This window comes from Daphnia pulicaria, chromosome 1 (genome assembly GCF_021234035.1).
Source record: "Daphnia pulicaria isolate SC F1-1A chromosome 1, SC_F0-13Bv2, whole genome shotgun sequence".
NCBI lineage: Eukaryota > Metazoa > Arthropoda > Branchiopoda > Diplostraca > Daphniidae > Daphnia > Daphnia pulicaria.
This window is the reverse complement of record NC_060913.1, coordinates 700,159-727,710: the sequence shown is the minus strand read 5'-3', so window position 1 is coordinate 727,710 and position 27,552 is coordinate 700,159. Positions and strand designations below refer to the sequence as shown.

The window sequence follows — 27,552 nt, the reverse complement described above, 5'->3', positions numbered from 1 at the left end:
GGTATTATTCAAAAAGGTAGTAAGGTAGATTTGGTGCGCAACTCGTAGAGTTTGAACCCTTTTTTCTCATGAAAAGTCCATGCCATATAATGTTCGGCATGCACTTAGTCAAGTGAAATGATGGCAGAAACACTGAGAAATCGGTTTTTCCGCTTGGCTTTATCGCCTTTAAGTGCTTTACTTAAAATTGTGGGTGTTTTTGCGAATCCCGATTCACAATGGAGTCAACGCCTATACCGTTCTGGGACGTTTTTCTTGCTCATTTTGGCTATTCAGAGCAACATTTATATATTCGTCAGGCGCCTCCAAATAATTGAAACTTTTTTCGGTAGCCAGGAAATAAAAGTCGAAAAATTGATCGAGGTTCTCGTTGATGATCTGTATCGACTTATCTCACTAGTTTTTGATATAATTGTTCACCTTAGTTTGGTATTTAAAATCTGGCCATCGATAACATTGTTTTTGGAAACCCTGGAGGTCGTCGATTTACAATTCAAACGGCCAAGATTGTCGCCAATAAAACGATATTCCTTGTTTGGCCTCATCTACATGCTGTTTATGGTTTGATTCTTTTTAAAAAAAATTAACAAAGCTATTTGATGCACCAAAACGTTATTTTTCATAGTTTGTTTTAAACTTGACATTTACCACTCATGCAAATTTAAACAAACCATTGGCATATTTGCCGCTGTACATTCTCCAGGATTTTATTAAAATCTTCTCAAACCAGTGGTAGGTTCACAATCACAATCCATTTGTCTCATTCTCCAAATAATTAAATATTGTTGTTAAACAGTTTAACTGTGCTACCTGTTTGGTTATTCATCATTTGCGGACAACTATACATTTTCTACATCAAGAAGTTGATTACCAACTTAAACTTGCTTTATTTTATGCTGAGAAATGCTACAGTTCCAAGTCGAACTGCAGTTCAGCGGACCTTTTGGCACCTGCGTTCTTTGAAACAACTTTATTTGGCGGATGATTTACTTCATCGTCACTTTAGTGCCGTTTTGGCGATAAACTGTTTCCTGACATTTGTCACAATGCTCACTTCTTCTTACTACATCATCTTGTTTTATAAACGTGGTAACGTGGTTGTGTTTTGCTGGGGCGGCTGCGACGTTATTGAAGCCTTTTTGCGTTTTTGGCTCATTTGCCATACGAGCGATCAGATTCGAGAAACTGTAATTATATTATTTCGCATTTTTTAAAAACTGATTCATACATTTAATCGCCTTATCTTGAAACAGACGACTGAATGTATAAAACTGTTCTTCGCAGCTTACGGGACACTAGAAACGAAGGGAATTTGAACGAGTGCAATAAGGTACCGGGATTATTGTTTTCTAGATCATTATTTCTTTAGTATTTGAATTAATAATATTACATTTGTTTAACAGATTACTTCCTACATAATCGAAATATCACAGATGAGCACAAATCGAGATAGGCATAGCCTTAAAGGAGTTTTGTCTTTGTCCAAAAGTCTTATCATTCCAGTAAATTGGCAATACGCATTGAATAGAAAATAGCTTTTATAAACCAAATTATTTATTTAGACATTGGAGACTATTTTCACGTATCTTCTTATCATCTTCCAGTTTCAAAGTACTGGCAAGGAAACTTCCTGAAAGGTAGGCCTGCGTGCAACCAAAAATGGTCGGGAGGCATTACTGTACTGTATCGTATTGTTTAATTCACCATTTGCATTACTATTTAAATTAATTTCTGTTTTAAAAGTAACTAAGAAAATTGTATTTGTGCATGTGTTATTGATTACATTGACAATGACGAATTATGTATAATTCGTTGCAGCACTTACGCAAATTAATTATATGGACACGCGAGATATACTGTGGCGCTTATCATATAGCCCCATCATTTTCGTTGTATTATTAAAAAAGCTAGTAAGTGTAAGGTAGATCTGTTGTGCACCTCGCAGAATTGGAACTTTTGTTTGTTTGTTTTTACATGGACGTCCTTATAGTATTTTCCTAGAAGGTCAAGGCCGCGGCCCCTCCGCCCAAATGATTGCTTTTTGGCTAAAACCTGATAATTTGCGTCATACCTTTACGTTTGTCGTGAAATGTGACACGAACGGCTTGCTGTAACGAACTGCTTGCCATATTTACGAACTTAGTTAGAATAGAATGCATACATTGAGATCAAAATAAAATAAAACTTGAATTAATTGATAAGGGTTCCATGTTATCGACTTCGAAATGCACATCAATTCAACATAACATATACAATAATTTCCCCCTTTATATAAACAATCAATCTAACCAAAATATGTTTAGGATTTTATGTGCTATTATCATATGTATACCAGGTTGACGAGACTAGCTGCTGGAATTCCGAATCACGATTATTGATTGTAACTTGTAAATATACTTGACCAAATCACGGCACTTGTTTCAAAGCTCCGAGTCCTTTGCTTGTCTTCTCTCAGAAATAGTAATCAACAAAAATGAACCATTAAAAAATATGGGAATGTCTTCTTCATCTATTTGAATAACTGTCGCGCGCCCTTTCTCCCCTTGCCACCCAACAGTAATGTTGAATAACCATCGTGTGTTATGACGCAGCCTAAAATGCATCAAACGATGAGCATTTATTAATTAACTAAAATTGATTATTAAAAAAAAATTTTACTTACCACCATTAAATGACCATTTTTCCCTTTAGTAATGCCTGTGACTGGTCCACCGTGGGTAATTTCAATGGTACCAGGTTTACCCTTGGCGATATGGTGCGTCAACCTGGTTAAACATTTCAATAATTCCAATTAGATCAAAGGACAATTTGTGAAATCATTTGTAATTTGTATGTTATTACGACGTTGCGGATTCAAATCGAATGATGTCACGTTTGTTGCAGGTATCCACAATCCAGGTGAGTGCTTCCTAAAAACAAATGTGATTTTTAACAAGTCACGCAATAGTGGCGCATGAAATAACTCACAGAAAATAAAAATCAACTTACGATCAAGTTACGACACTCGAGGATCAGGTCACCTTTGTCTTTTTTGTCATCCTCGGGAATTCGCACCACAATTAAATTGTCTTGACTCTATTGGTCACGGTTATGCCGGTGATATCGTTGAATGTCAAGCGGTGCTTGATCTTGCAATCCTTCGCATCCAGCAAATAGACGGTCGATTTGGTAAGTGCCAAGTAGCGTTCGCGTTCTTTGTAGCCATGACGATCGAATTTCTTGATCGGAGCCGAGTACTGCAGAAAATGAAAATCAATTGAAACTTATAGCCTTGGGCGATTTTAACCATACAAAAGTGTAAGCGTAATACCAAAATCGTTTCGCCTTGTGATTTGACATTGGCTTCGAAAATGGAACGGAAAGGACCTTGCTGCTCAGTCGACAAGCGGCAGTCGACGAACCATTTGGAAATGCTTTCCTGGTAGCTCTTTTTGTTATCTGTTTATGAAGCGATAAAGGCGATATAAATTAATTCGATTATACTGAACACTGTGTTGTAAAACTTACTTTTGAATACCGCTTCAGCCAAAACTTTCAATTCAAATTGACGTTTACGAGCAGGTGCGATGTTCTTGCAATAACGCCCAACCATCCATTTCATGTACATGGATCGCAATACATCATTGGCCTACATTGAACAATTCAATTTTATAATTGACACGAACTATACCATCAAAATAAAATGAAGTGACGGAAACCTCTTGGCAGCTGGCAGGTGCGTCGGACCAAGACTTGTCCATAATCGATTCCGGCAGTTTCTTGGTCAAACGCATCAAGTAGTGTGGAAGCGGACGAATCCGAGGAATTTCTCGTTGGCCGAATTCAAAGGCTCATTGCGCTTCATGAAGCCATTAATGAAGTGACGGATCACCTGCACTGCCCAGCGACGTTTATTGGCTCGACGCTTTGCCAGGAAACGGCGGATCACAGACTTAAAGAAAATGAATAATTGAATTTTTGGAAAATTTTGAGGGAATTTGTTAAAAATGAATTACCTGGACGCGGATAATGCGAAGGCGAATAGCCAAGTATTTGCGTCGTTGAAGGATCCCCTTGTATTTGGCCTGAATCAGGCTTTCCAGCTCGTTCTTCCTCCGCTGGAAGGCGTCCTCCGTCTCAAACAAGGTCTTGGGCAGCCGGATGAATATTTTGGTCAGACCCATACGGTAATCATTTTCGCCATACTGCATCAAACGGTAAAAAATGAACATGAAATTTTTATACGTACGTAGGATAACATTTTTTGGGGATTATTATTTTACCTTAAGATAGTTGACAAGTGTCTGAACGGCGCTTTTAGGATCTCCTTTCGGTTGGGGCCAAGTATCGGGACACAGGCTTTTATAGCGATTCAAAAAGGCTTCATAAGGTCGCCGATAAGCGAATCCAGCGCGACGGACTCGCAAATTCTCCACTAAACCCAAATATATATAATAAAAGAACAAGCTTTTGGGGGAGGAGCTTATTCATGTGTCAACAATGTGTCAACACAGGCTCCTTCCCCAAAATTGAACATGCCCAAAAAAATCACCACCAGATGTCGTCGCCGTGATGACGAAATCTTCAAGTAAGGTACTGGGCAGATTTCCCACGATAAAATCTATTACGGGCAGATGATTAAGCTACAGAAAAGCGAATAGCAAAACAGTCCGACTTTACGCTAGACAAAAGTTCCCCGGATTTGACCGGGGCTCAGGTTACCCGTTTCACCCGATAAAACAGCAATTATACTGACGAAAGTGACTACTTTCGACCCTAAGGGTGTAGACGAATTATATTTAAGCTCTTCAAAGAGAAATACTTAAGTTACCTCGCCCCTTGCAACGCCCCTCTCTCATCAGACTTTTTTAAGCTCTTGTACAGAGTAGGTCGTAGAAACTAGTTTCGCAAAAAGTTCATTTTCACGACACAGTTTTCTTATTTCCTCAAGTTTAAGTTCGATCAGTGTGATTTCTCTCTTGTGGTTTACGTAGGCCAGGGTATAATGTCTAATCGTGATCCTCGTTTTGACTATCGTTTCGATTACGACTACCCAGAGTTTCCTTATCCTCATTATGGTGAAGATTACGACCAGTATCGAGAGAGATCCCCCTTGAGAAGACACGACGTTCCAGATCCTTATCATTACGCACGTGGTAGGCCGCAGGTCCAGTTTTATCTCGATCACGCTGATCCTTTTCGCCACAACTATGATCCTCGATCCTATCCAACGTTTAACGAGTACGAAGACGAGTGCTACGACGAGTGGGAGGACGAAGAGGAGGACGGACAGGTAGATACAGGTCGCCAATGGTTACCAAAAAACCCGCCGGGTGCAGATCAGGTAGCGTCGGGGACAAGTAAAGGTAAAGCATTGGTGAAGAAGTCTAATCCGAAAGCTTCGAGAGCTGAGGAGCCCGTACCAAGCACTTCTAACCAAGTGACTCCCTTGTTAGTAACGGAGGGCCAAAGTTTGGGTTCCAAAACGCAGGTCGAGTCAGTCGCAACCGATATCCCTCATTTAGTGTCAAAAGAGATTTGTGAAGAAATGTCATCCTTACTAGTTAACGGGGTATCTACGGAACAGTCATTGCAGACCTCAAAAGAATTTCCCTTGTCATTTGAAGAGCAGGGTTTTTCACTCATGCCACCAAAACTGGACGGCTTTATTAGTCGGCGGGCACGGGAGAAAGGCCTTTTCAAGATCGTTAGTGCGAGATAAGAGGCGCTGGTAAAGACACAACTTAAAATCATGGACATCGGTCCTCCGCTAATCGATTTATACTCGCGAATAGCGAAGGTGGTCGAAAATTCGCCGGAAGCGGTAAAAGCGGGCCGAGCGATCAAAGCCGCGTTACAACAGTGGGGCCGAGCTTATGCGCACGTTTCCAAGAAGCGACGGGACGCAGTTATCAGCGTAACTGATCCCAGAGTCGATTACTTGCTTAAAGACGTTAGCGTCTTCACAACCGGGAAGAAGGCCAGCGAGCTCCTGTTTACCGGGAATTTCCTGGAGCTTATGCTGAAAGAAGCGAACCAGGACGAGACGTTGGCGAAGCGGGATTTAGCGGTAGCAGCCGCGACCCGCGGGAGGAGGAATCCGTTCCGTTCAACCAGACGGGGGCAGTCAGAGCCACCCGCCCGTCAGCCCCAATTTTTCGAGTATCAACCGGTCGAGCGGGGCAGAGGACGTGGCTGGAGAGCCTTGTTGGATCATCGGGGACCCCGCGGTCGCGGTGGGGCAAGCAGAAGGTACGAGTTATCTCCCCTTTCCCTCTCTGTATCCTCCTTATGTAATGCAGAGAATGTCAAAGTTGGCGCTAGACTGCGGGATTTTGCAAAGAATTGGGTTATGGTATTGGAGGATCCCTGGGTTTTGAGAACGGTGTCAGAGGGATTAGTCATTTATTTCTCGTCACGACCGACCCAGCAATCACGGCCTTACGAAGTCGCAATGTCAGTTGAAATGCAGACAGTTTGCGATTCCGAGGTTACTAGTCTTTTAAAAAAAGAAGCCATTACGGAAGTGATTGATGGGTCGGAGGGGTTCGTTTGTTCCTTCTTTTGTATTCCGAAAAAAGGGAATGGATTTAGACCGATAGTCAATCTTAAACCACTTAATAAGTTCATTGTTTACGAACATTTTAAAATGGAAAACTTGGAGACGGTGCGATATTTGGTAAGGGAAGGGGACTGGTTCGTCAAACTTGACCTTAAGGACGCATACCTGACGGTCCCGGTACATTGCTCGCAACAAAAATATCTCCGTTTTGCATGGAGGGGGCGGATTTACCAGTTCACTTGTATGGCATTTGGTCTCTCCCCTGCGCCGCGCATTTTTACTAAGTTGTTACGGGTGGTAGTTGCCTTTTTAAGAAAAAGGGGCGTAAGCTTGGTCGTCTACCTTGACGATTGCCTAATTTTGAACGAAAAAAGGGAGGGTGCGCTAGCTGACCTCCAGATTGCCTTGGATTTATTACAGGGGTTGGGTTTCTTGATTAATTGGGAAAAGTCCGTTTTGGAGCCATCCAAAATTATGGAATATCTGGGGATGGTTATAAATTCCGTCGAACTATCGTTCGCTCTTCCGGCCTCAAAGGTTCAGGATGTTAAAAGAATGTGTGAAAAAGATCTGTCTAGCGGGCAGGTTATTTTGCGCGACGTGGCGTCAATTTTAGGGAACTTCGCGTGGGCCATCCCTACTATTCCCTTCGCCCAATCGCACTACCGAAGTATGCAGCGGTTTTATATAGTTGAATCGCAAAAAGCGCTCGGGAACCTCAATGTACGGTGTTGCCTCTCCCCTGAATCTAGATTGGATTTTAGATTAGATTAGATTAGATTTATTTGTAACGCGCATTTTAAGGAACTGTCAAATGACGCAGATATGTACAGTCGACGAATACAACGGAAATAAATAGTGTGTCTTAGTTACAGTTTTTGGACAGAAGGTGACGAATTACAAGAGAACGAAAAGTGTTCAAGTTCGGGGCTTGTCTGACAGGGTCGGGTAGACTATTCCAGAGAAGAGGGGCGGCGCATGAGAAAGCTCGTTTGCCGAATAGAGTGAGACGATAAGGTTTGCAAATGAGAAGATTTTTATCGCCGGAGCGGAGTTCACGACTTGGGGAATAGCAGGAGATGAGATCAGAAAGATAGGGAGGGGCTGAGCCATTAAGGCAGCGAAAAGTGAGACAGGCAACTTTGAGTTTAGCACGGTCAGCGATTTCAAGCCAGCGAAGAGATTGGCGGTGTATAGACACATGTTCACGTTTTCGAAGATTAAAAATCGTACGAACCGCTGCATTTTGGACACGCTGAAGGCGCTTCAAGAGAGAAGATGGAAGATTAAGATAGAGAGAATTGCAGTATTCGAGGCGAGAAAGAACTAAAGCATTCACAACACATTTGACAGAGGAAAAATCGAGAAACCGACGGATCTTGTTTATCCTGCTGAGATGAAAGTTGGCGGCTCTGCAGGTCTTCTTGACTTGGGCTTCCATTGTCAGGTGACTATCAATGATGACACCAAGGTTACAAGCCGTTGTGGACGGCTGGACTAGTGACGATCCAATCTGGAGAGGGGTTGAATCAATGTGACGAGTTGTGGAGCCTTTACCGGGGTTGTATGTGTAGATTAGTGTGCTTTTAGGAATGTTGAGCTGGACGCGGTTGATGGTGAGCCAGGCGTCGGTCTTTTCAAACCAGCAGCCAAGGCGGGTGCGACACTGAGACTGGGAGGAGAAATCCTCCTTGAGAGCGAAACGTGAGCGTGCCTGCTTGTCATCTGAAAACTGACTAACTTGCACGCCTTCAGTTTTCGTATTCTCAGAAAAAGGTGTGACGTACATGATGAACAGTGGGCCGCCGAGTACGGAGCCTTGTGCTACGCCAAACAAAAGATGAACGCTAGCAGATGTATATGCACCAACATGGACGGACTGCGTTCTATTGCTTAAGTATGATGAGAACCAGTTGACAGCGGTGCTAGAAAGGCCGAAACAGTGGGACAGTCTCTCAAGCAGTATTTGGTGATCAATTGTGTCGAATGCCGCAGACAGGTCGAGAAGAACAAGAGCACTTGCGTCTTTTTGATCTGCTGTGGTGAGAAGGTCATCAAATAAGGAGAGTAGGGCTGTCTCAGTTGAATGGTTGGCTCTGTAGGCTGATTGGTGTACCGGAAGTAGGTGGAACTTAGACAAGTGTTCAGTCAGCAACATGAGAACAGCTCTCTCGATCAGTTTCGAAAGAAATGAAAGGTTTGATACTGGACGAAAGTTGCCTAGTACGTTCCGGTCAAGAGTTGGTTTTTTCAGGAGAGGCGTGATGATGCCATGTTTCAGACTGGAAGGAAAAGCGCCAGTAGAAAGGGAAAGGTTGATGATGTCGGTTATTGGTCTAACTAGGACCACGAGGCACTTCTTGAGTAGTTGAGTTGGTAGTGGGTCCAAGGAACACGACTTCGTTGGCGACGATTCAATAAGTTTGGACACCTCCGCAGTGGACACAGATCGAAACTTGAGCAGGTCGTTTTCTTCATGTAGCTGAAGGAAGGACTGCTCGTGCTGAAGTGTGTGAGACGAGGTAGACTCAGCCACACGGTCCAAATTCGATCGTATTGTAGAGATTTTAGACGAGAAGAATTCGCTTAGGTCGTCGACAACTTCCTGCATGCAGGGACGATCTGGAAGAACCGGGGGTGAGGATGAGCCAGTTAAGTCGCCAACCAGTTGAAAAAGTGCGCGCATATCGCCACCACAGTCAGACACACGTTCCCGAACTGAATCGGTTCTGGCGGCGTCAAGAGTAGTAGAGTACTTTAATCGGTGTTTTCTGTAGACTTTGTGGAATCGTTCACTGGCTGGGTCGCGTTTTCTCCTAGCAGCCTGCCACATTCGCTCAGCCCATCGTGCCATCGCTTTAAGGCCTCGGATTTCAAAGGATCTCCAAGGAGCAGAAGGACGAAGAACAATGGTTTTCGTCTGAAGAGGAGCATGTTGATCGATAGTGGAGCGGATGCCATCGTTGTACTGGGTGACAAGGCCATCCAGTGAGTCGGATGGAGACTGTACCAACGGAAGAGAGTCAATGTCCAAGAGAAAAGCGTCCAAGTCGATGGACTTGAACGACCTGAAGGTGATGGTCTTAGTCGGCCAACGGGGAGGTCGGATGTTGAGCACACACTTGATAGCAGAGTGATCAGAGATATTCCGACCTAAGCTGTCATCAACGTGAGTGGATTTCACCAGGGATTCCGACTGACGGGAGAGAACCAAGTCGAGAATGTGATCATCGTTGTGTGTGGGTTGGTTCACGTGTTGCTGCAAGCCAAAAGACTCGACGAGAGTCAGAAAATGATTGGCATACGCGTCGGTGATTGGAGCGTCGACATGAAGATTGAAATCTCCGGTGATCAATAGCTTCGAGGAGACTGAAACTGTAGATTCCAGTAGAGAAGAGAATTCTTCAATGAATTGGGCGCGTGATTTATCCGGTGGTCTGTAGATGACGATGAGACGGACTTTTGTAGATTTGATCGCAACACTAAGGTCAAGGCACTCGAAAGAAAGAAAATCAGGGAACTCAGACAATACTGTCACTTTGACTGAGTTTTTGTGGAAGAGAGCCAAACCACCACCACTCTTCTTTTTCGTTAGAACCAGGTTTCTAGGCTTCTGCACTGCTGAGTAGCCGCGCGGGCAGACAGACCTGGCGTCATGGTCGCCAGCAGCATCAGTAAACCAAGTCTCAGTTACCGCCAGCAGGTCAGGACAAGACGCAGCGAGTAGACGGGTAATTTTAGTGCAGGAAGAGAAATTGCGGAGGTCCCTTGCATTTACTAAGAAAAGTTTGGCATCAGTATCACTAAGCAACTTCTCACATCGTTTCTTTTTCTTTCGGCGTGATCGGCTTGTTGACATTCTCACAAGCAGACAAAGGTCTCTGAAAATTCTGTAGTTGCCAGGCATGAGCCTGGGGGTAGGCCTCAGGCTCAGAGCCAAAAGATCTGAACGAGAGTAATGGAGTGTCATGGCCGACAATAACACAGACAAATTGAACGAAAAACTACCAGCACGGACGAAGTAAGTACACTAAGTCTTTGCTTGGAAGATGCACGACACACTCACGAATAATTGGGAACAAACTATCACATGAAACCAGAACTAAAACAATTAAAATAAAACCGTTGTTCGGGACTGACTTTTAGGTGCAACCTGTGAGGGCGCCACCGGGTGGTAAAGTGGTAAAGTAAAGATTTGGAATGGTGGGTGGCTAATCTAGAGAAAGTCAACGGAAAGGAATTCTTTCCGAAGATTCCGGATTTAGAAATTTATTCGGATGCTTCGATGACGGGTTGGGGGTCCATTTGCAACGGAGTTACGACGCGGGGACCATGAACGGCAGATCCGACTTTAATGCACATTAACAGCCTCGAACTCCTCGGCGCCCTGTATGCCCTGCAATCGTTTGTTAAAGATTCACGGGGGCTTTCTGTCAAAATGTATTTGGATAATTCCTCGGCGGTATGCTATATTAATAAGGGAGGGGGCACGAAGTCGGCGGGGCTAACTAAGATAGTAAGATAGCCAAAACACTGGCAGATTTTTGTGAGCAGCGACAACTCACAATCAAAGCGGCTCATTTGGCGGGTGAGCTTAATATCGAAGCGGATAAAGAGTCACGATCCGACACCGATTCGAGCGACTGAAAGTTAGATCAGGTGGTTTTACCCTTGTCGGTATCTTTAAACTCAGTGTTGGAGTTTTTAGCGCACTTGTACCAATCAGACAAAGCTTATAGCACTATTAATATCAATCGGTCGATGCTCTCCAAAACACTCCCGCCTTTCAACGGCAATCCGGTGGGGATTCACCCGCTAGTGAAGAATCTCCTGGACGGGTGCTACAACCTTAACCCCCCAAAACCAAGATATGACTGTACATGGGACCCTAACGCAGTCATTAATTATTTATCGGCGCTCGGCGAAAATCGCAGTCTCGCAATCTCGGTGTTAACGCGAAAAACTGTCATGTTGTTGGCTCTGGCTTCTTTGCTGAGTTTCGGAACTGGCCTCCATTAATCTGTCGTCAATAATATTTTCAAATAGCGGGGTTACGTTTACTCTTTTGAAACCCAGAAAAGCGCAGCACAATGGGCCACTACAATCAATCGTTATTCCGGGTCTTCCGGATTCGGCGTGTTGTCCAGTCGAAGCGGTCAGGGTATACGTCGACAGGACGTCAACCCATCACAACGATACAAATATTTATTCGCTTTTCATTTCATTTATTTCACCGCATGGGAAAGTTACGGCGAACACCATAAGCGGATGGATACGTTCAGCCCTAGCCTCATCCGGAATTGATACGTCCCTGTTCAAAGCTCACACCACAAGAGGAGCGGCGGCCTCTAAGGCACTGGCTTCCGGCATGTCAGTCGATCGTATTCTTAAAGCGGGGCATTGGAGTAGCGCGTCTACATTCGGTAGATTTTACCAGAGAGATGCGATAGCGCCGATGACACCAGCAATATTCAATTCGGGTGCGGGGGGTTCGTGCGACCAACTTTAAAATCACCCTTAGGGTCGAAAGTAGTCACTTTCGTCAGTATAATTGGAAATTACCAGAGGGATCGCTCTGCGATCCCGATAGGTAATTATAATTATACTAGAATGAACGAAGTGAGACCCTAAGGGTCTTTATTTCCCCCCCCCCCCACTCCGCCCTACTTCGTTATTCTTGGGTCGCGGTTGTGATTTCATATCAGTTCATAGATTTTTTCTTTTTTAATTTGATTTCATCCAGGCGTGGTGCGAACGATAAGGAAGAGTGATGCCAACCACAATTCTCTGTTACCCTACCAAGCAGTCAAGTCATGTTCTTTCCCTTTGAACTAGTTTGGAGTTTTTTTTTCCCGGTATCACCGGTTTTTTTGCCCAAACAACACTTTATTTTGGTTCAGTTTATATATTATTTCCCTTTTCGAAACAGAAAATTTGCCATTTATTATGTTTAACCCACATTGTGTTGGAAAAGAAATTCGCACCTGAACCTGCCTGCCGAACAGAACACCCTTTACCGCTGCCAGCCTAGCCACAATCCTCAACAGCACTGAGTCTCCCTCTCTGATTCCTTTGTCTCTGGGAGGTCTTTCTCCTCCTCCCTTCTTTACTGGCTATGCTGCGTTGCCGCACTGTCCAGTTTGTTTATTTTACACTCAACACCTCCCCTCAAACTGGACCTCCAAAAATACACATGTTGGGTTTCATCTTCCTGTGCATCTCCTGGTTGTAGGCAACTTTAATTGCACCTTGATTGTCGCAATATAATGGAATGCAATATAATGGCCAGCCATCCCTTTCCCAATGTCCTCCAGCAGTGACTTATGTCCAGGCTTGGCCTCACATTGTCATAATGCGGAATCCCTCTCACGATGTGGAAAAGCACCTGCGTTCAACTAGATTCTTCACATTATCTCAATGCGGAATCCCTCTCACATTATCACGATGTGGAAAAACACCAGCTTTCTTGTAGATTCTTCACATTATCTCAATGCGGAATCCCTCTCACATCATCACGATGTGGAAAAGCATCAGCTTTCTTGTAGATGAAAGCTCATCACTTTGTAACGCCAGCTTCATTCCGAATTTTCAAGACGCGTAGTTTTTCCCATCCAGACACCATACAGCGTGGCGGCAGCCATCTTTCTCCATCACTCCAAACTAAATTTCTAAATTCTTGTCAACAGTCAGCCGAGGACACACAAAACAGGAAATAAATTGATCAAACAGATTATAACGCCAACTTCATTCCGAATTTCCAAGACGCGTAGTTTTTCCCATCCAGACACCATACAGCGTGGCGGCGGCCATCTTTCTCCATCACTCCAAACCAAATTTCTAAATTCTTGTGAACAGTTAGCCAAGGTGACACACAAAGCAGGAAATAAATTGATCAAACAGAGTAGTTGTTAGCTGTGCGTACAGCTGGGCCCATAACCTGTTGGAAAAGAAATTCGCACCTGAACCTGCCTGCCGAACAGAACACCCTTTACCGCTGCCAGCCTAGCCACAATCCTCAACATCCCTGAGTCTCCCTCTCTGATTCCTTTGTCTCTGGGAGGTCTTTCTCCTCCTCCCTTCTTTACTGGCTATGCTGCGTTGCCGCACTGTCCAGTTTGTTTATTTTACACTCAACACATTGCTCATGAGAAAAAATGATGTTTTTTGTACAAATTGGTTATTCACCCCGGTGTTATTGCAATCGCCAAGTCGGTCCTGAGAAAAAAGTCTGCTGAGAGAGGGGCGTTGCAAGGGGCGAGGTAACCTAAGTATTTGTCTTTGAAGAAATTAAATATAATTTGTCTACACCCTTAGGGTCTCACTTCGTTCATTCTAGTATTATCAAAATTTCGACTAGCCGGGCCAAACTGGTCTTGAATTGTGAAGCGGCTGTATCCAGACGTTTCCTGCTACTCAGTTCGCTTGACGTGAAAACCTGACAGATAGAAAAAAACAAAAATGTCCAATTCAAATCAGATACAGGTGACGTGGAATAGAAAAACGAAATAAATCTGTACATCTTTCGTGATAAGGTTGGAAGATGAAATCATGGCGTCCTTCAAGTCACGATACAACAGATCGTTGTTTTTCTCCAAAAAACCTTTGACGTTGTAGGTGACCTCGCCGGCGTAGTGGAGCAGACGGAATTCTTCGCGTTCGATGGTTTTCTTCATTTTGTTGTCACCTTTGGCATGGCTCAGGTAATGCGGGTGGTCGCTCAGCAGCTTGTCCATCTTGTTGAGGAATGTTTTGTCATTCGTCTCCCCGGGCACTAGACATTCCTCGTCCATGATGGAAATAATACCTATAGATGTATGTATAGAAAAGAATTTCTCAGTTTAGGAGAGTCTAACAAGGATCGATGTTTGACTTTTATACCCTTGTGTTTTTCTTCAATAAGGTCACAGATGATCTTGTTATCGAAATAGGTAACGGGTTCCCAGGCGATGCCCTCGCGGCGATATTCGTCCTGTTCAGATTTGAGCGTCAGCTCGATAAAGAGCTGCTGAAGCTTTTCGTTGCAGTAATTGATGCAAAGCTGCTCGAAACTGTTGGACTGAAAGATCTCAAAGCCGTAAATGTCTAAAATGCCGAGCACGTATTTCTTCTTGACCTCCCAGGACGATTGGAGGGATCGATTGAGCCGCTGGACCAGCCAAGTGAACATGCGCTCGTAGACGGATTTGGATAGGGCGTCGCGGGCTTTGACGGCTTCGTCGCGGGCCATCGGTGAAACCACAACATCATCCCGAGCTTCAATCGTCTTATTCAGCAAGGCTTTCACCAGTTTCTCTTCGGGGCATTGAAGTAACTGAAATTCGGCGTATCAATAAATATAAAAGTAACGAAAAGAACTTGTATAAGAAAAGGGCGTAGCGGAAACAGGTTTCTTTCCACCAGGTAGACAAAACAACAGAATCCACACCTTGGCGATGGTAGAAACCAAGTCTGGGTTGGTGATTCTAGCCCTGCCGCCGTCTCCGCTGGAGAACTCGATGTTTCCCAGGTGGATGATGACGGACAAGAGAAGGTAAAGGGCCTGTTGCTCTTCATCTCCGATTTCCATGACTTTCAGAGCCTCCCTGACAGTTTTGAAGCCCTCGGCGTCGTCGACTCCGCTCACCTTCGAACTATCGCCCTGCGTTCGTAGAATGAATGTATATAAAATCTCATTTATTTCAAAAGAATGCGTGTAAGAGTCAAATAGTCTACCTGTTTAAGGTAGACGTAGTGACTAGGGTCCCTCTTGAGTGACAGTTTCTCCAAAAGGGCATCATCGGCTCCGGCCAGAAGTTGGTAGAAGATGTGGAAGTTGCGCTCGCCTTTAGCCTGGAACACTACGCGTGATTTCTCCAGCAGATAGTTGATGATGTGCCCACCGGTAGGGTCGCCCTGTGCACGGAATCAAAACTCCTCAGCTTTCTCTTTTGATTTATCAAACTCGTTTTTTCCAACTTACGGTGAAATCGAACTCGACGTCCATATATTTGCCGAATCGTGACGAGTTATCGTTGCGATTGGTTTTGGCGTTACCGAAGGCCTCCAGGACCGGGTTGGATTGGAGCAATTTGTCTTTGACCGTCTCCAAATTCGCCTTCTTGCGCGTCGTGGCGGCGATGAATTGCAACACTTTTTTCGAGGCCTCCGTCTTGCCCGCTCCCGACTCACCTGATGGATTAAGTGAATTAATTAATTAAAGAAAAACATATTGGGAATATAATAAAATACCTGAAATGAGGATGCATTGGTTAATCAGTTCACCGCGTAGAGACCGCAGCGCAGTGTCCGTCAGGGCGAATCTGAGTCAAACGAAGAATATGAGTTGAAATTCAACGCGATTAATTTAAGGAATTAATTAAATTTGGCTTACACGTGAGGTGGCAGTTCGTAGAAATTGACATTGCGGTACTTTTCGACGTAGTCTGATCCGTAGATGGGGAGGTTCTTGTACGGATTAACGGAAACCAAAACTGGTCCAATGTATGTCTATTTTTTGGGTGGAGATGATTGAGCGTTAATTAAAGATACAAGGTTTAAAAAAAAAGATAAAAATAAAAATGGTGTCAGCTTACGTAAATAAGCCCCTCATTGAATCGCTTTTGCAGGTTTTCTATAAATGCCGACTCGGACGTGTGATCTTCCAGCAGGACAAAATCCTGGACTCCGACCCGGTCCCTTACATGCAAATCTTGCTCCATGACGTCAGTTCTTCTCTCTCAGTCCGGACGAGCGGCTATGACGACAGCAGATGATAATGGCCGTTGCTGCTGTTCAAGTGCCTGAAATTTAGACGCCAGGGCGGATTAGAATTCTCGGCGTTTGGCGTCGCACGGTTGAAAATGTTGCGCGAATGGCAGATCGTTTAGCGTAACGTGTTCAAATAATCAGAGCGTGGACTTGACAAACACCGGAACCGACTTGTGAGTATATACCCGCGTATACTCGATAGAATCATCAGTCGTAAATGACTTGCTCGAGTCGAGATAAAAAAGTTCTCCCGGGTTCAAGACGACGACATTTTATTTTTTAACGCTGCCGTGAGTTTTTTGGTGTAGAGAATTCTAAGAAATGAGCCCCGAAATGACTTTGCCACGCCACAGAAGAGATGGCCATAGTTAAAGAGGGGATGGTTTGTTCATGCACTAGAAGGCTAGCATTCCCATAAGGCTAGCAAAACTCGGGTTATAGCCAAGTTGGAAGAGCGACGGGTTCCCTTGTGAGACGACGTAAGTTCAAACTAGGAATAAGATTATTTCTTTATTTTCCAATTTTTTTTTTTTACAAAATCCTAATTATTTTTCTTTCGCAAGGACTTCGCAAGGAGAAAGAAAACGTGTTCAGACATAGTTCTGGAGAAAATCCGCTTGGTGTCACTACCATTCATCGTGGCAACCTGGGATCGAGCCTTATGGGAAATTTCTAGTGCGTGAACAAACCATCCCCTTTTTAACTATGAGATGGCCATAGTAGGGGAGACTCCTCTTTTTCCGCCTCCACGGCCTTCCATTTAAATTGTTGATTCAAGTTCGCGGAGGATGTTTATTAGAAAAGGCGGGGTGAGTCAGGGTGAGTAGCTCTCGGGCTTGCAGAAGCAACAACAGCAACAAAAACCAGTACAACACACAGGAAATACCCCAAAAAAGAAAGTATTTAAGAAAAATAAGAGAGAGAGAGGCGTTGCTTCCATGTTGACACATGTGCACGCTCCCGCTAAACGGATTAAGGTGGAAGCTGAGCTGCTTACACGAGCCGTGTACACCTCAAAATAGAAGTTAATGAATCACTGCCTCAACATGGATCTGGCGATCTATAGCGCTGAAGGAGAAAATGTCTATAAAATAAGAAAAGAAGAAAGACAAAATCTTATAGCGTCAAAGTTCGGAATAGAGTGCTATGCCGGGAAATATCGCCAATGATAAGGCTGACGGAGATTGTTTGAAGGGGGGCGGATGAACCGAGTCACTGACATTACTATACACGAGGAGTTGGCAAGTAACAATTTCTTTCCCCGTGCGAAAATTTCTGTTCTTATTTCCCCCACAAAATCTCATTGTCTTGAGCGGGGTGTTGTTTTTTTTTCATTTGTACTTTTCCTTAGCGTTAGTTCTCTTTGTCTTTTTCCCACATTCTTTTTTACTTTTCCCATTTTTGCTGCGATATTTTTTTTTGTTCTTCGTAATTTTTGCTACTTTTCCTCATCGACACATTTTCCCCCAACTTTTCCCCTACAATCTTTGTTTGACCGACTTGAGAACGGTTTGGCAACCTCGGTTTCAAGTCTGGGAATTTGAAGTAAAGTGTGGAGTTGTCACTAACAACCTGCACTGTTTATTACAACATTTCTATGTGATTTGTCCAAGGATTGGAATTAATTCTTCTACAGTAGTTGTTGATTACTAGAGGATCGCGAAGCGATCCGAAGAGTAATCGGAATTACACGAGAAAGGAGAAGTGAGACCCTAAGGGTGTAGACATGATGTATTTAGGGATTTAGCTCTTACAAAAAACAAAAGATGGCTACCACGCCCTGAACAACGCCCCCAATACTTTAGACATTTAGCGAATGGGAACCAGAAACATCAGCGTTGACCGGACATAGAGGTGGAGGAACAAAAAAAAACAGAGAACCGGAAGTCTGCCGGATGAAAAAACAAAACAAACGTGAACATCAAAGACCTGGGGAGAAAAAACCTGGAAACCAGGAAAAACCCAAGCCAAGAATTCTTCAGCTGAAGGACGGCTAGATCTTGTGGCGTTGGACAGACACTTTATAAGGCCGAGACTTGCCTTGCCCGTTCTTCATTCTACCTGCGTTATTGGTGTTTCTGAACTGAAACCTGGAATCGGCATTTAACAAAAATAATAATAAGACACCGAAAACAAAAACAGCATCACACAAGGAAAATTATCACGGGAGTGTGGTGAGAGGAGACCCTTAGGGTCTCACTTCTCCTTTCTCGTGTAATTCCGATTACTCTTCGGATCGCTTCGCGATCCTCTAGTAATCAACAATTACACTTCGAAACGCTACTTTTCCACCCTAAGGGTGACTTTAAAGCGTGATTCACTTCGACTGAGTTGTTTAACACAGCCGCTGCCCCTGACGGAACTGATTCTCTTCTGTAGAATCTACTGAAGGTCGCCGCCGCACCCATAGTTGAATGCGCCCTGAACACTGACGTGTCAACTCCGGCGGATCTTATGAAACACTTAATCCAACGGCTGATCGTATTAGACGAAACTTCACGGAATGGAGAGACTAACGCAATAAAAACATGAGTAGGCGCCGAGATGGCCCGGCTGTTCACTGTACGCTCGGCATAAGATTCGAGAGCGCATACCGGGCAACATAACTCCTCCTGTAAGCGGGAAATAAACACTTCTTGCAGAGCACCGTTGTGTTGAGCCTTTCTAGGCTTAGAAAGAAAAAATTTTACACCTGATTCTGAAAAAAACCAAAGAATCAGTGGAGATTGCCGCTATCTCCGAAACACGCAAAAGAGACGCCAATGCAACAAGAGTAACTGTCTTGAGGGATAGATCTTTAATGGACAACCAAGAATTTTCGCCTAGCACTTACACGAAACCCACCACCAGGTCCGGATCCCAATTGGAATTATACTTCGGTTTAGGGGGATTAATGTTGTAACAGCCACTCATCAAACTTTCCACTAGAGGGTGCTGACCAATCGGACGGTTGTCAATGTGCGGGAGGGTGCTGGACAGCATGGAACGATGGACATTAATGGTGCTATAGGCCTTTCCTTCCGTATTAAGCGAGGCCAAAAATTCTAAAACGGAACTTAAAGGAGGCGACAGGGGATTCTCACTCCTTCGAAGGCACCAATCGACCCAATTTCTCCAAGCCGACCCGTAAGGGGACTTCAAAAATCCTTGCAAATGGAAGGATTTCCTTATAATTTCCAGGCGGCTAGCCGGAGCGATCTCGTCGACAGAAGTGGGTGGGGAATCCCGTGCGGAGAGACTAGGAGAGACGACGTCGGCTTCAGTATAAGAGGAACGTCGCAAACCAGCTCCAGGAGAACCGGAAACCACGGCTGAGTCGGCCACACTGGGCAAACCAGAACAATGTTAGCCCTTTCCCCGGAAATTTTTTCAAGACATTTGAAAATAAGGGCAAAGGGGGGGGAGGAGGAATAGCCTGATAACCCCTTCCAGTTGCGAGCGAACGCATTGACACCCGCAGCGCCCGGTTGAGGGCCCCAAGAGAAAAAAATTGGCAACTGCGCGTTCCACGCTGAACTAAACAAATCCGTCCGCGAAGGAAACGTACCGTTGATGCGATCAAATGTATTTCGGCACAGTAGTGTTGTCGAGATACAAACGCACTGAGAGCTCCCGGGCCTCCCCCAGGAAAGATTCAAGCGCGAAAAGAGCGCCTAAGAGTTCTAGCTCGTTAATATGCTTAGACGAATCCGACCACGTCCAAGGACCCCGTGCCGTGACCATTGCAAACTGCGCCCCAGCCCGATAATGAAGCGTCGGAACATATCTCTACATCCGGAACTTTTGGAAAAAATTGCTTCCCGTTAACGAAAGCTAAATTCGCCAGCCACCACTCCAGATCAACCCTAGCGGCTAGCGGCAAGGCACAACAAATCGATAAATTTCCCTGTGCTTTTTTAGATTCACTAATATAAAAGCGTTGCATACTCCGGCAATGAGATTGGGCGAAAGGAATAGTAGGTATCGCCCAATGAAAATTTCCCAAAATAGAGGCGACAATGCGCAACGACACCGTGTTAGCCTCCAGGACCTTTTTACACATATCCCGGACCAAAATGACTCTTTTTTCCTGGAGCGCAAAGGAAATATCAATCGAATTAACCACAAATCCCATATACTAAAAAATTTGGGTCGGGATAGCGACAGATTTTGCCCAATTAATTAAAAAACCCAAACTTTTAAGCAAAGAAATGGCCACCGATAGATCGGCAAGATCCCCCTCCCTCGTGCTGCAAAAAAAAGGTCGTCCAAATAGATTACCAAACGAATCCCCTTTTTCCTAAGCCAAGCCACGACAATCTTCGTTAACTTGGTGAAAACGCGGGGGGCAGGGGCAAGACCGAAGGCCATACAACGAAATTCAAAAATCCTGCCATTCCAAGAAAAACGAAGGAATTTACACAACGACTCGCGCACGCCCACTAAAAAATACGCATCCTTAAGGTCAATTTTAACCATAAAGTCCCCTTAGTAACGACCGTTCCGAGTTCAAATTTTCCATTTTGAAATGTTCGTAACGGATGCAGCTGTTCAATGGACGCAAGTTTACGATAGGCCTGAACAAGCCGTCCCCGCTTTTAGAAATGCAGAAAAAAGCACACACAGAGCCCGGAGAATTATCAAAAATCTCCACAACCGCTTTTTTCTGTAAAAGGCTGTCGATTTCCGCATTACAAACAGCCGCCATCTTAACTGACATGCCAATATCTCTCGGCCGGGCGGTCTGAACCGGGACCGAAATAAAGTCGATATCCAACCCGTTGGAAATCGTATCTAAGACCCAAGGATCGTCGGTGATAGAAGCCCAAACAGACGCAAAAAACCGCAAGCGACCACCTACGCTTGGAGGTGGAGAGATGACGGGCAAAGAAGGGGAATTAATGAATGACCACCTCGGAACATACCTTCTGTCGTTGCTGAAATTTTTTTTTGGCCTCTGAAATCCATTTTTCTTTCCTTGGAAACCAAAATCTTGGAAGCCCTCGCTGCGTCGGCTCTCATAAGGTGGGCCAGCAGCCGGACCGTGGCGGGCTGGACGGAAATTCGGTTTTCTCCTGCCTCTTCCGAGTGAAGTGGGATCCGAGGCCGCAATAGCTCTGTCAGCCGCATTAAGTGTGACGTCATTCTGCGCTTCCTTAAGCTTATGTGACAGGAAAACGTCGGTGAACAAGAGCTCTCGAGCCTCCTTTCCCTCCGCGAATGCACTCTTTTCTTCCAGAAGAAATTCCAAGTGTGGCTCCACTTTTTTCACGTATGCCTCACGCCTAAACTTGGTGATGTTGGCGTACGCACGACCCCACTGCTGCAGGGATGCTTCCACTGTGCGCCTAATTCTAGCTTCCATCGGCGACGGCTCCTCCGTTTGACCGTCGCTAAAACTTCTCATCCGCGCCGCTAGTTCTATGAGTGGGGAAGCGATGTCCATTTTAGTTGGATTTTTGTCAGCGTCTCATCTTTATTCTGGACCTCCTTAAGCATAGACTTCGTTTTAGCTCGGCGCAACAGATAGTTTTCCATCTTGGGAGGCTTCAACGAGAAGCCGTCCTCCTCAAAAGAAAGAGGAAATTCGGCCGAAATCGACTTAGATTGCGCTGTAGTAATGCCTGACGTAAAATAGCCTGAAATTTCGTTGCAAAGGGACGCAGAAACCGAAGGACAGGGAGTAACTTCACCATCAAACGCATCATCAGGCCCTCCATCTGGCTGTAGAGTTGGTTTCTGCGGAATTTCTTGGCCTGGTAACTGAGAACGAACGATGAGAAGAAGAGTAACTATGCGTTGGATCTTGAACAACGGAGACTGAAGACGCACTCGAACGAACCATTTTAGCGGCGGCCCGTCAGCTTAATTCTTCTTGCTCGAGCCGAAGCCGTTCTACATAGAGCGCTGCCGCTGCCTCTTGATCGGCTAAGAAATGGCGATGCTGCTCCTCCTCCTCACGGCGTCGCTCCTCGTCTTCGCGACGCCAATCTAAGTCGTACCTAAGGTCCGGTGCATGAAAACGATCCCCATGCCATGCTTCATTCCGCCTAAATGCTTCGTCCCGACGGATCCGATCCGACTCGTAAGAATAAACCGACTGACGCCAATGCCTATCATCAAACTCGTGGTTTCGTGAATTAAAATGCCGAGCCGGGTATCCAGACCCACGAGATGGCCCCGATTCACCACAATAATGTCGATCCACATCGCCATAACGATCCTGACTATAGCACCCGTCGTAATCACCTCCCTGATCACCAAACTGGCCATGGTGCCCAATTGAAGAGGGACGTCTCAAAGGAGACCGATCCCGACTAGCCCGATACTCCGACCTCACCTCAAAGTCATCAAAATTGACACGATGACTGCTAGCCGAAACTGGACGAAGGCCAAAACCATGCTGGCGAGAACGAGCGGGAGAGCTGCGAGTGGCCCTTGGAGAACGAATAAGCACGCTTGCAGCCGGAAAATCTAAATTGCCGTATATGTCGTCGTCCGGATGGAGCGAAATCTCTGAAACACTTTCTACTGAAGGAGATCGAGACCGCGACAACATGATAGTTACCGAGCTAAAAAATTTCTTTTTGCTAAAAGTATTGGGGGCGTTGTCCGGGGCGAGGTAGCCTTCTTTTGTTTTTTTTGTATGTGCTAAATCCCTAAATACATCATGTCTACACCCTTAAGGTCGAAACGTAGCGTTTCGAAGTGTAAAAAAAGATAAGCTACAAATATTGTCAGTGAATGCGGGTTGTGGGAAGCTGCATAAATAGAATTTACAAGGATAATATTCGTTCATGAATTTGTCAACGGGATTTAGAATACCAGTAAAATTACCATCATTTACTTGAAGACTATGCCAAGCACAAAGCACTTCTGTAGCTATACTTGTTGCATCCCTGTAATCCCACTCTCTAACTATCTTTTTTCTTTCTAAAGAATGACGCATAGAAAGAACTCTTCCAATTACAAAAAGATTTCCACTTTCTTTGAAGGCGCACCAATCCCCTAAATTAATTGTGTGTTTGCCCACCGCCCTAACTAGCATATTTGCCCTTTCTATTATATTTCCTGTTTGTGCGACTCTCACACATCTATCGTTACTGAGTCGTTTTACTCCGGACTCTAAAAACCAAACAACAGAGCAATTTTTTACTACTACAGGCTGGTTGTGGGAATTAAATATTCTAACAAATGAAGTTTCCTCAAGGTTTTGAGCAGGCGAGAGCGATGAAAAATCTTTGAATCGCGACCAACTTAAGGAATTCAAAACCTGATAGTCATATAGCTATCGCAATCTTCTGTTTCCTCATCCAGCAATTCGTCGTCTTCCGCGCAATTTTCGCTGATGGAGGTTGTCGGGCTCAAAGAAGACGTTTTTGCTGCGGACCTGGTTGCAGTATTTTTAGCCATGACAAACCGATTTGGGCCTGAAGCTCTCACACCTCGATTGTAACAAAATAAAATAAAATTACTTTTTAGCAAAAAAAACAAAATTTCTTGATTCTTAAACAAACCTTGAATATTAAGCTCATTTTCAGCATCTTTCTTGGTCCGTTCAACAGTCCTTTCAATCTCTAGTAGTGATGGGAAATGCGATAAGACACTATCATTGACATTCTGACGGCCTAGTGAATCGAAAGATCTCACGTGTCGAGGAATCAGAATGCCTTGTTTTACTCCCTCTTCAGTGTAGTACCTACTAGCTGCAATTCTCTGACAGCGGCTACGTACAAAATCCTTCATTGAAAAATTGACTTGCGTGAAGCTATACGTGCTACACGACCTGGCTAGCCTAAATTCACTTTCGCAAGCTTGGCTTCCAATATGCCAAGTGAACAAACATTGTTCACATTTCTTTTAGCTTTTAAATAGACAACACTAAGGAATGTGCAATAATGTCAATGCAACTAGCGAAATTTGGCGTCACAAAATTGTCTTGGAGGCTGTAGCAATCGTCGCAAGTCATCCAGTATCGCCAACTCCGTAAGGCAAAATTAGAGAACTAGATTCGATATAGTTTTTCTTCTACTGATAAGGATTTATACAAGTAACTCGATGTTACATAATTCATCAATTTTAAATAAAACTGCGTTCCTTGTGAAACTAAATTGATAGGAAGGTGAAAATAGTATTAAAATCATTAAAAAAAACTATTGCACAATAAATGTTGCCTACTTGGAACATGCATTTTGCTTTGGAATGGTGCCCGTGGAGGAAGAATCTGCCCGACATCATACTCCCTGGTAGCACGCCTCTATCTATAGGATGTACGTCGCCCATCTTTTGCAGCCGAGTGAGATGTCTTAACCCGACGTCCATAGGATTGCCTATGTCTATACTAATGTCGCGCTGTAAGACATCTAAAGGGGTACGGCTTACAGCCGTCTTCAAAAGACTTAAATTTAAGCAAAAAGAAAAAAAAGAAACGTTTCTCGATAGGCGCGAAACCACGTTCTTTGGAGTGGTACTCCAGTGCTCTACCCACTACACCACTCTATATTACTTTTTAACTGTGTTTTGTTCAACGGCTTTAAATTAATACTAGCAGTTAAAATTATGAAAATGTAAAGTCCTTGTCTTCCTAAGCTATCCTGTGGACAGATAATTTGGACATCTCACAGACGTCATGTTACGTCTGTCTGTTAAGCGTCTAATTTCTAGACACAAATGGATGTCCGTGATCGTATGAGAAACGTAGATCTATAGGACATCTATACGAAGATAGCATAAGGCCGTAGTAAATTGAGTATCTATGTGATATCCAATTTAGGTTGCAGATAGATCAGATTTGATTTAGACATTAAGACATCTATATGATAGACGATGGATGTAAGTGTGCTACCAGGGCTCCGTTTTTGTGAACAGAAATGAAATCCGATTCAAAATCGTTAAAAATCGTTCCATTGACAGATTTTCAAAACTTAGGGGAAAGGGTAAGGAAAACGACGAAACAGCTCGGCGCACAAATTTTATTTGGCTTTAGTTAAAAATTTTCAATCAAAAATGTATATTAATTGTATTACAAATGGCTGCCGTGTCTACTGCCACCATCATAATCATCGCTTAGGAAAAGCATGGACATTTACTTTAAACTTCTTCAGATGACTCAAAATTAAGACTAACTCAAAATTCCCCTCTATCTCTCTCTTAATAAACAGCGAGTCAATCTCGCATGCGTGTGGAATAAGGGTTAACTTTTGCTGCATATAGCATTAGCGATAATTAAAACTATAGCCCATTATGTATATTTACTACGTTTAGTTCTCCTGTATGTCAAGTATACTTATTATTCGATGAGACCACGAAATATACGAAATATAAGTAGGGGAGACTGGAGTAAGACGGGACGGTTTTCGTTTGCCCCCTATATCTCCCAAACTAATCATTTTATTTCTTTAAAAAATTTTTTTATGTATTCCTTATTGGAATGTACCCCCCATATTTTTTGTATAATTTAATAATGAACCATTTCCCCATAAAAGACCTTTAAAGTTTACTCAGATTTATGGGAGGAGCCTATTTTGGTGGGTAAGTGAGGACACTGGGGTGGGTGGTGAGGGACGTCCTCCATTTTCGCCTTAAAATTCAATTATAAAATTGAAAAAAATTGAAAAAGTGTTCCACTGCATAGACTCTTTGAGTTTAAAAATGTTTCAATTTGATTATTGTGTTAATGAACCTTTTTTCTTATGTAAACAAAAACCCTTATGGAGCAGTAGGATATCCTGCGTTGCCAGGTCAGGAAATCAAGCCTCTTTAAAATGCTGCACGCTGATTGGCCCGTAACTGTCCCAAAATAATCAAAAACAGCTGTCCCGATTTCTCGGTTTAGACACTTTTTTTTTTAAGTTAATACTGTCTAAACTAATTGATCTAAAATTCTAATTTTTGTTCCTGGAGACAAAAATAACTAAAAAAACAGTTTTTTTTTTAGTTTTGTCAATAACTCATACAGTTATTGACAAAACTCAACCAAATTTCATGCCAAAAAAGAATATACGTATTGAAATAACATACTAAAATTTTTATTAATTTTATTAATATCTACTATTTTTCCCCCTACTGTCCCTTTTGACCCGGTGTCCCGGTATACTCCAGTCTCCCCTAAAGAGGAATCTCAAACGAGTTCAAGTAACTGTTGGTGCAATGTTTAAGGTGTTAAGCTGGTGTTCAGAAGGTCTAAGGTTCAAGTTCTTACCCATCCGTTGTAACCATTAAATCTCTTGAGATTAATATTGAGTACGAGCATTGTAATGTAATGCATTGTATGTCAGAAAAGCAATTAATACAAAGACAACCTATTTTGTGTTAGGTATTCTTAACTCTTGTGTTCAGTGAACATTTTTTGAACGGATTCAAAAAATGACTCCAAATCTAGCTCAGAAATAGAGAATTGGGTCATATACTGCGTTCTTGAACTATGGTTTGTAGCATCTACTTTCAGTTCTGAAACGCTTTTACCTGGTAACCGTACGATTCGGCCAAAAAAATGCGATTCGGCCTGGCCGAATTAAAAACAAAGAATTGTGGCCGCTTTTCTGAGTTTTTTATTCGGCCAAGGCCGAATCGTATTAGTGGAAAAATACATTGAAATATACAATTCAGCCAATGCCTTGTTTTTATGTTTTTTACTCGGCCAAAAATGGAGAGTAATTAATTTAAAAATATACTGTTCGGCCAATTGATGAGACCTTTTTCTATTCTTGAATTGACTGGTGGCCGAATGCGACATTATTAACTTTGTGCGATTCGGCCAAAAAATATTTTTAATTTGGCAACCACTAGGAGGGAGAAGGCCGGAGGATTGCCGCCAATAATTCGGTCAATAATAGTCAACAATCTAGTTTAAATTCCACTAATTGCCTTGCATGAACACTCGAAACACTCTTAATGTCTATCCATACTTTATAATGTCTCAGTGCTTCATTTGCAAGTTAGAATTTGTTGTTGCTGTGGGTCGACGTTGTAGGGGAGACTGGAGTAAAATGGGACAGTTTTTGTTTTCCCCCTATATCTCCCAAACTAATTATTTAATTTCTTTAAAATTTTGTTTTTATGCATTCCATGTTATAATGAACCCCCCATATTTTTTATATAATTTAATCATGAACCATTTCCCCATAAAATACCTTTAAAGTTGCCTCAGATTTGTGGGAGGGGCCTATTTTTGGGGGTAATTGAGGACACTGGGGTGGGTGGTAAGGGACGTCCTCCGTTTTCGCCTTAAAATTCATTAATAAAATTGAAAAAAATTGAAAAAGTGTTTCACTGCATAGACTCTT

General features: G+C 43.5%; 1 protein-coding gene, 1 long non-coding RNA gene and 1 pseudogene across 2 annotated transcripts; 1 reads left to right on the top strand and 2 right to left on the bottom strand.

Annotated features, from left to right (window-relative positions):
* Positions 1 to 2,190: 2,190 nt before the first annotated feature.
* Positions 2,191 to 4,424, bottom strand: LOC124311238. The gene is made up of 9 exons (XR_006909770.1): positions 4,263 to 4,424; positions 3,996 to 4,184; positions 3,699 to 3,931; positions 3,508 to 3,628; positions 3,311 to 3,438; positions 2,989 to 3,236; positions 2,842 to 2,909; positions 2,663 to 2,765; positions 2,191 to 2,592 (listed from the first exon to the last, which is right to left on the bottom strand). It is a non-coding gene; the product is annotated as an uncharacterized LOC124311238 (long non-coding RNA).
* Positions 4,425 to 4,984: 560 nt separating this feature from the next.
* LOC124313139 lies at positions 4,985 to 11,560 on the top strand (annotated as a pseudogene).
* A 2,308-nt stretch (positions 11,561 to 13,868) lies between these two features.
* On the bottom strand, positions 13,869 to 16,343 carry LOC124313095 (unconventional myosin IC-like). The gene is made up of 9 exons (XM_046777822.1): positions 16,114 to 16,343; positions 15,912 to 16,027; positions 15,770 to 15,840; positions 15,501 to 15,709; positions 15,254 to 15,433; positions 14,967 to 15,179; positions 14,420 to 14,852; positions 14,059 to 14,345; positions 13,869 to 13,976 (listed from the first exon to the last, which is right to left on the bottom strand). Exons 1-9 carry the CDS (start codon positions 16,237 to 16,239, stop codon positions 13,869 to 13,871), a joined length of 1,743 nt encoding a protein of 580 aa, XP_046633778.1. The 5' UTR covers positions 16,240 to 16,343.
* Between the last annotated feature and the right edge of the window lie 11,209 nt (positions 16,344 to 27,552).

Bases quoted from the DNA above. Each gene is read 5' to 3' on its own strand.
- LOC124313095 (XM_046777822.1), bottom strand. From the start codon at position 16,239: ATGGAGCAAGATTTGCATGTAAGGGACCGGGTCGGAGTCCAGGATTTT. The intron at 15,434-15,500 runs GTAAGTTGGAAA...TTCCGTGCACAG, and splicing joins ACGTCGAGTTCGATTTCACC to GGCGACCCTACCGGTGGGCA. The intron at 15,180-15,253 runs GTAGACTATTTG...CTACGAACGCAG, and splicing joins ACTACGTCTACCTTAAACAG to GGCGATAGTTCGAAGGTGAG.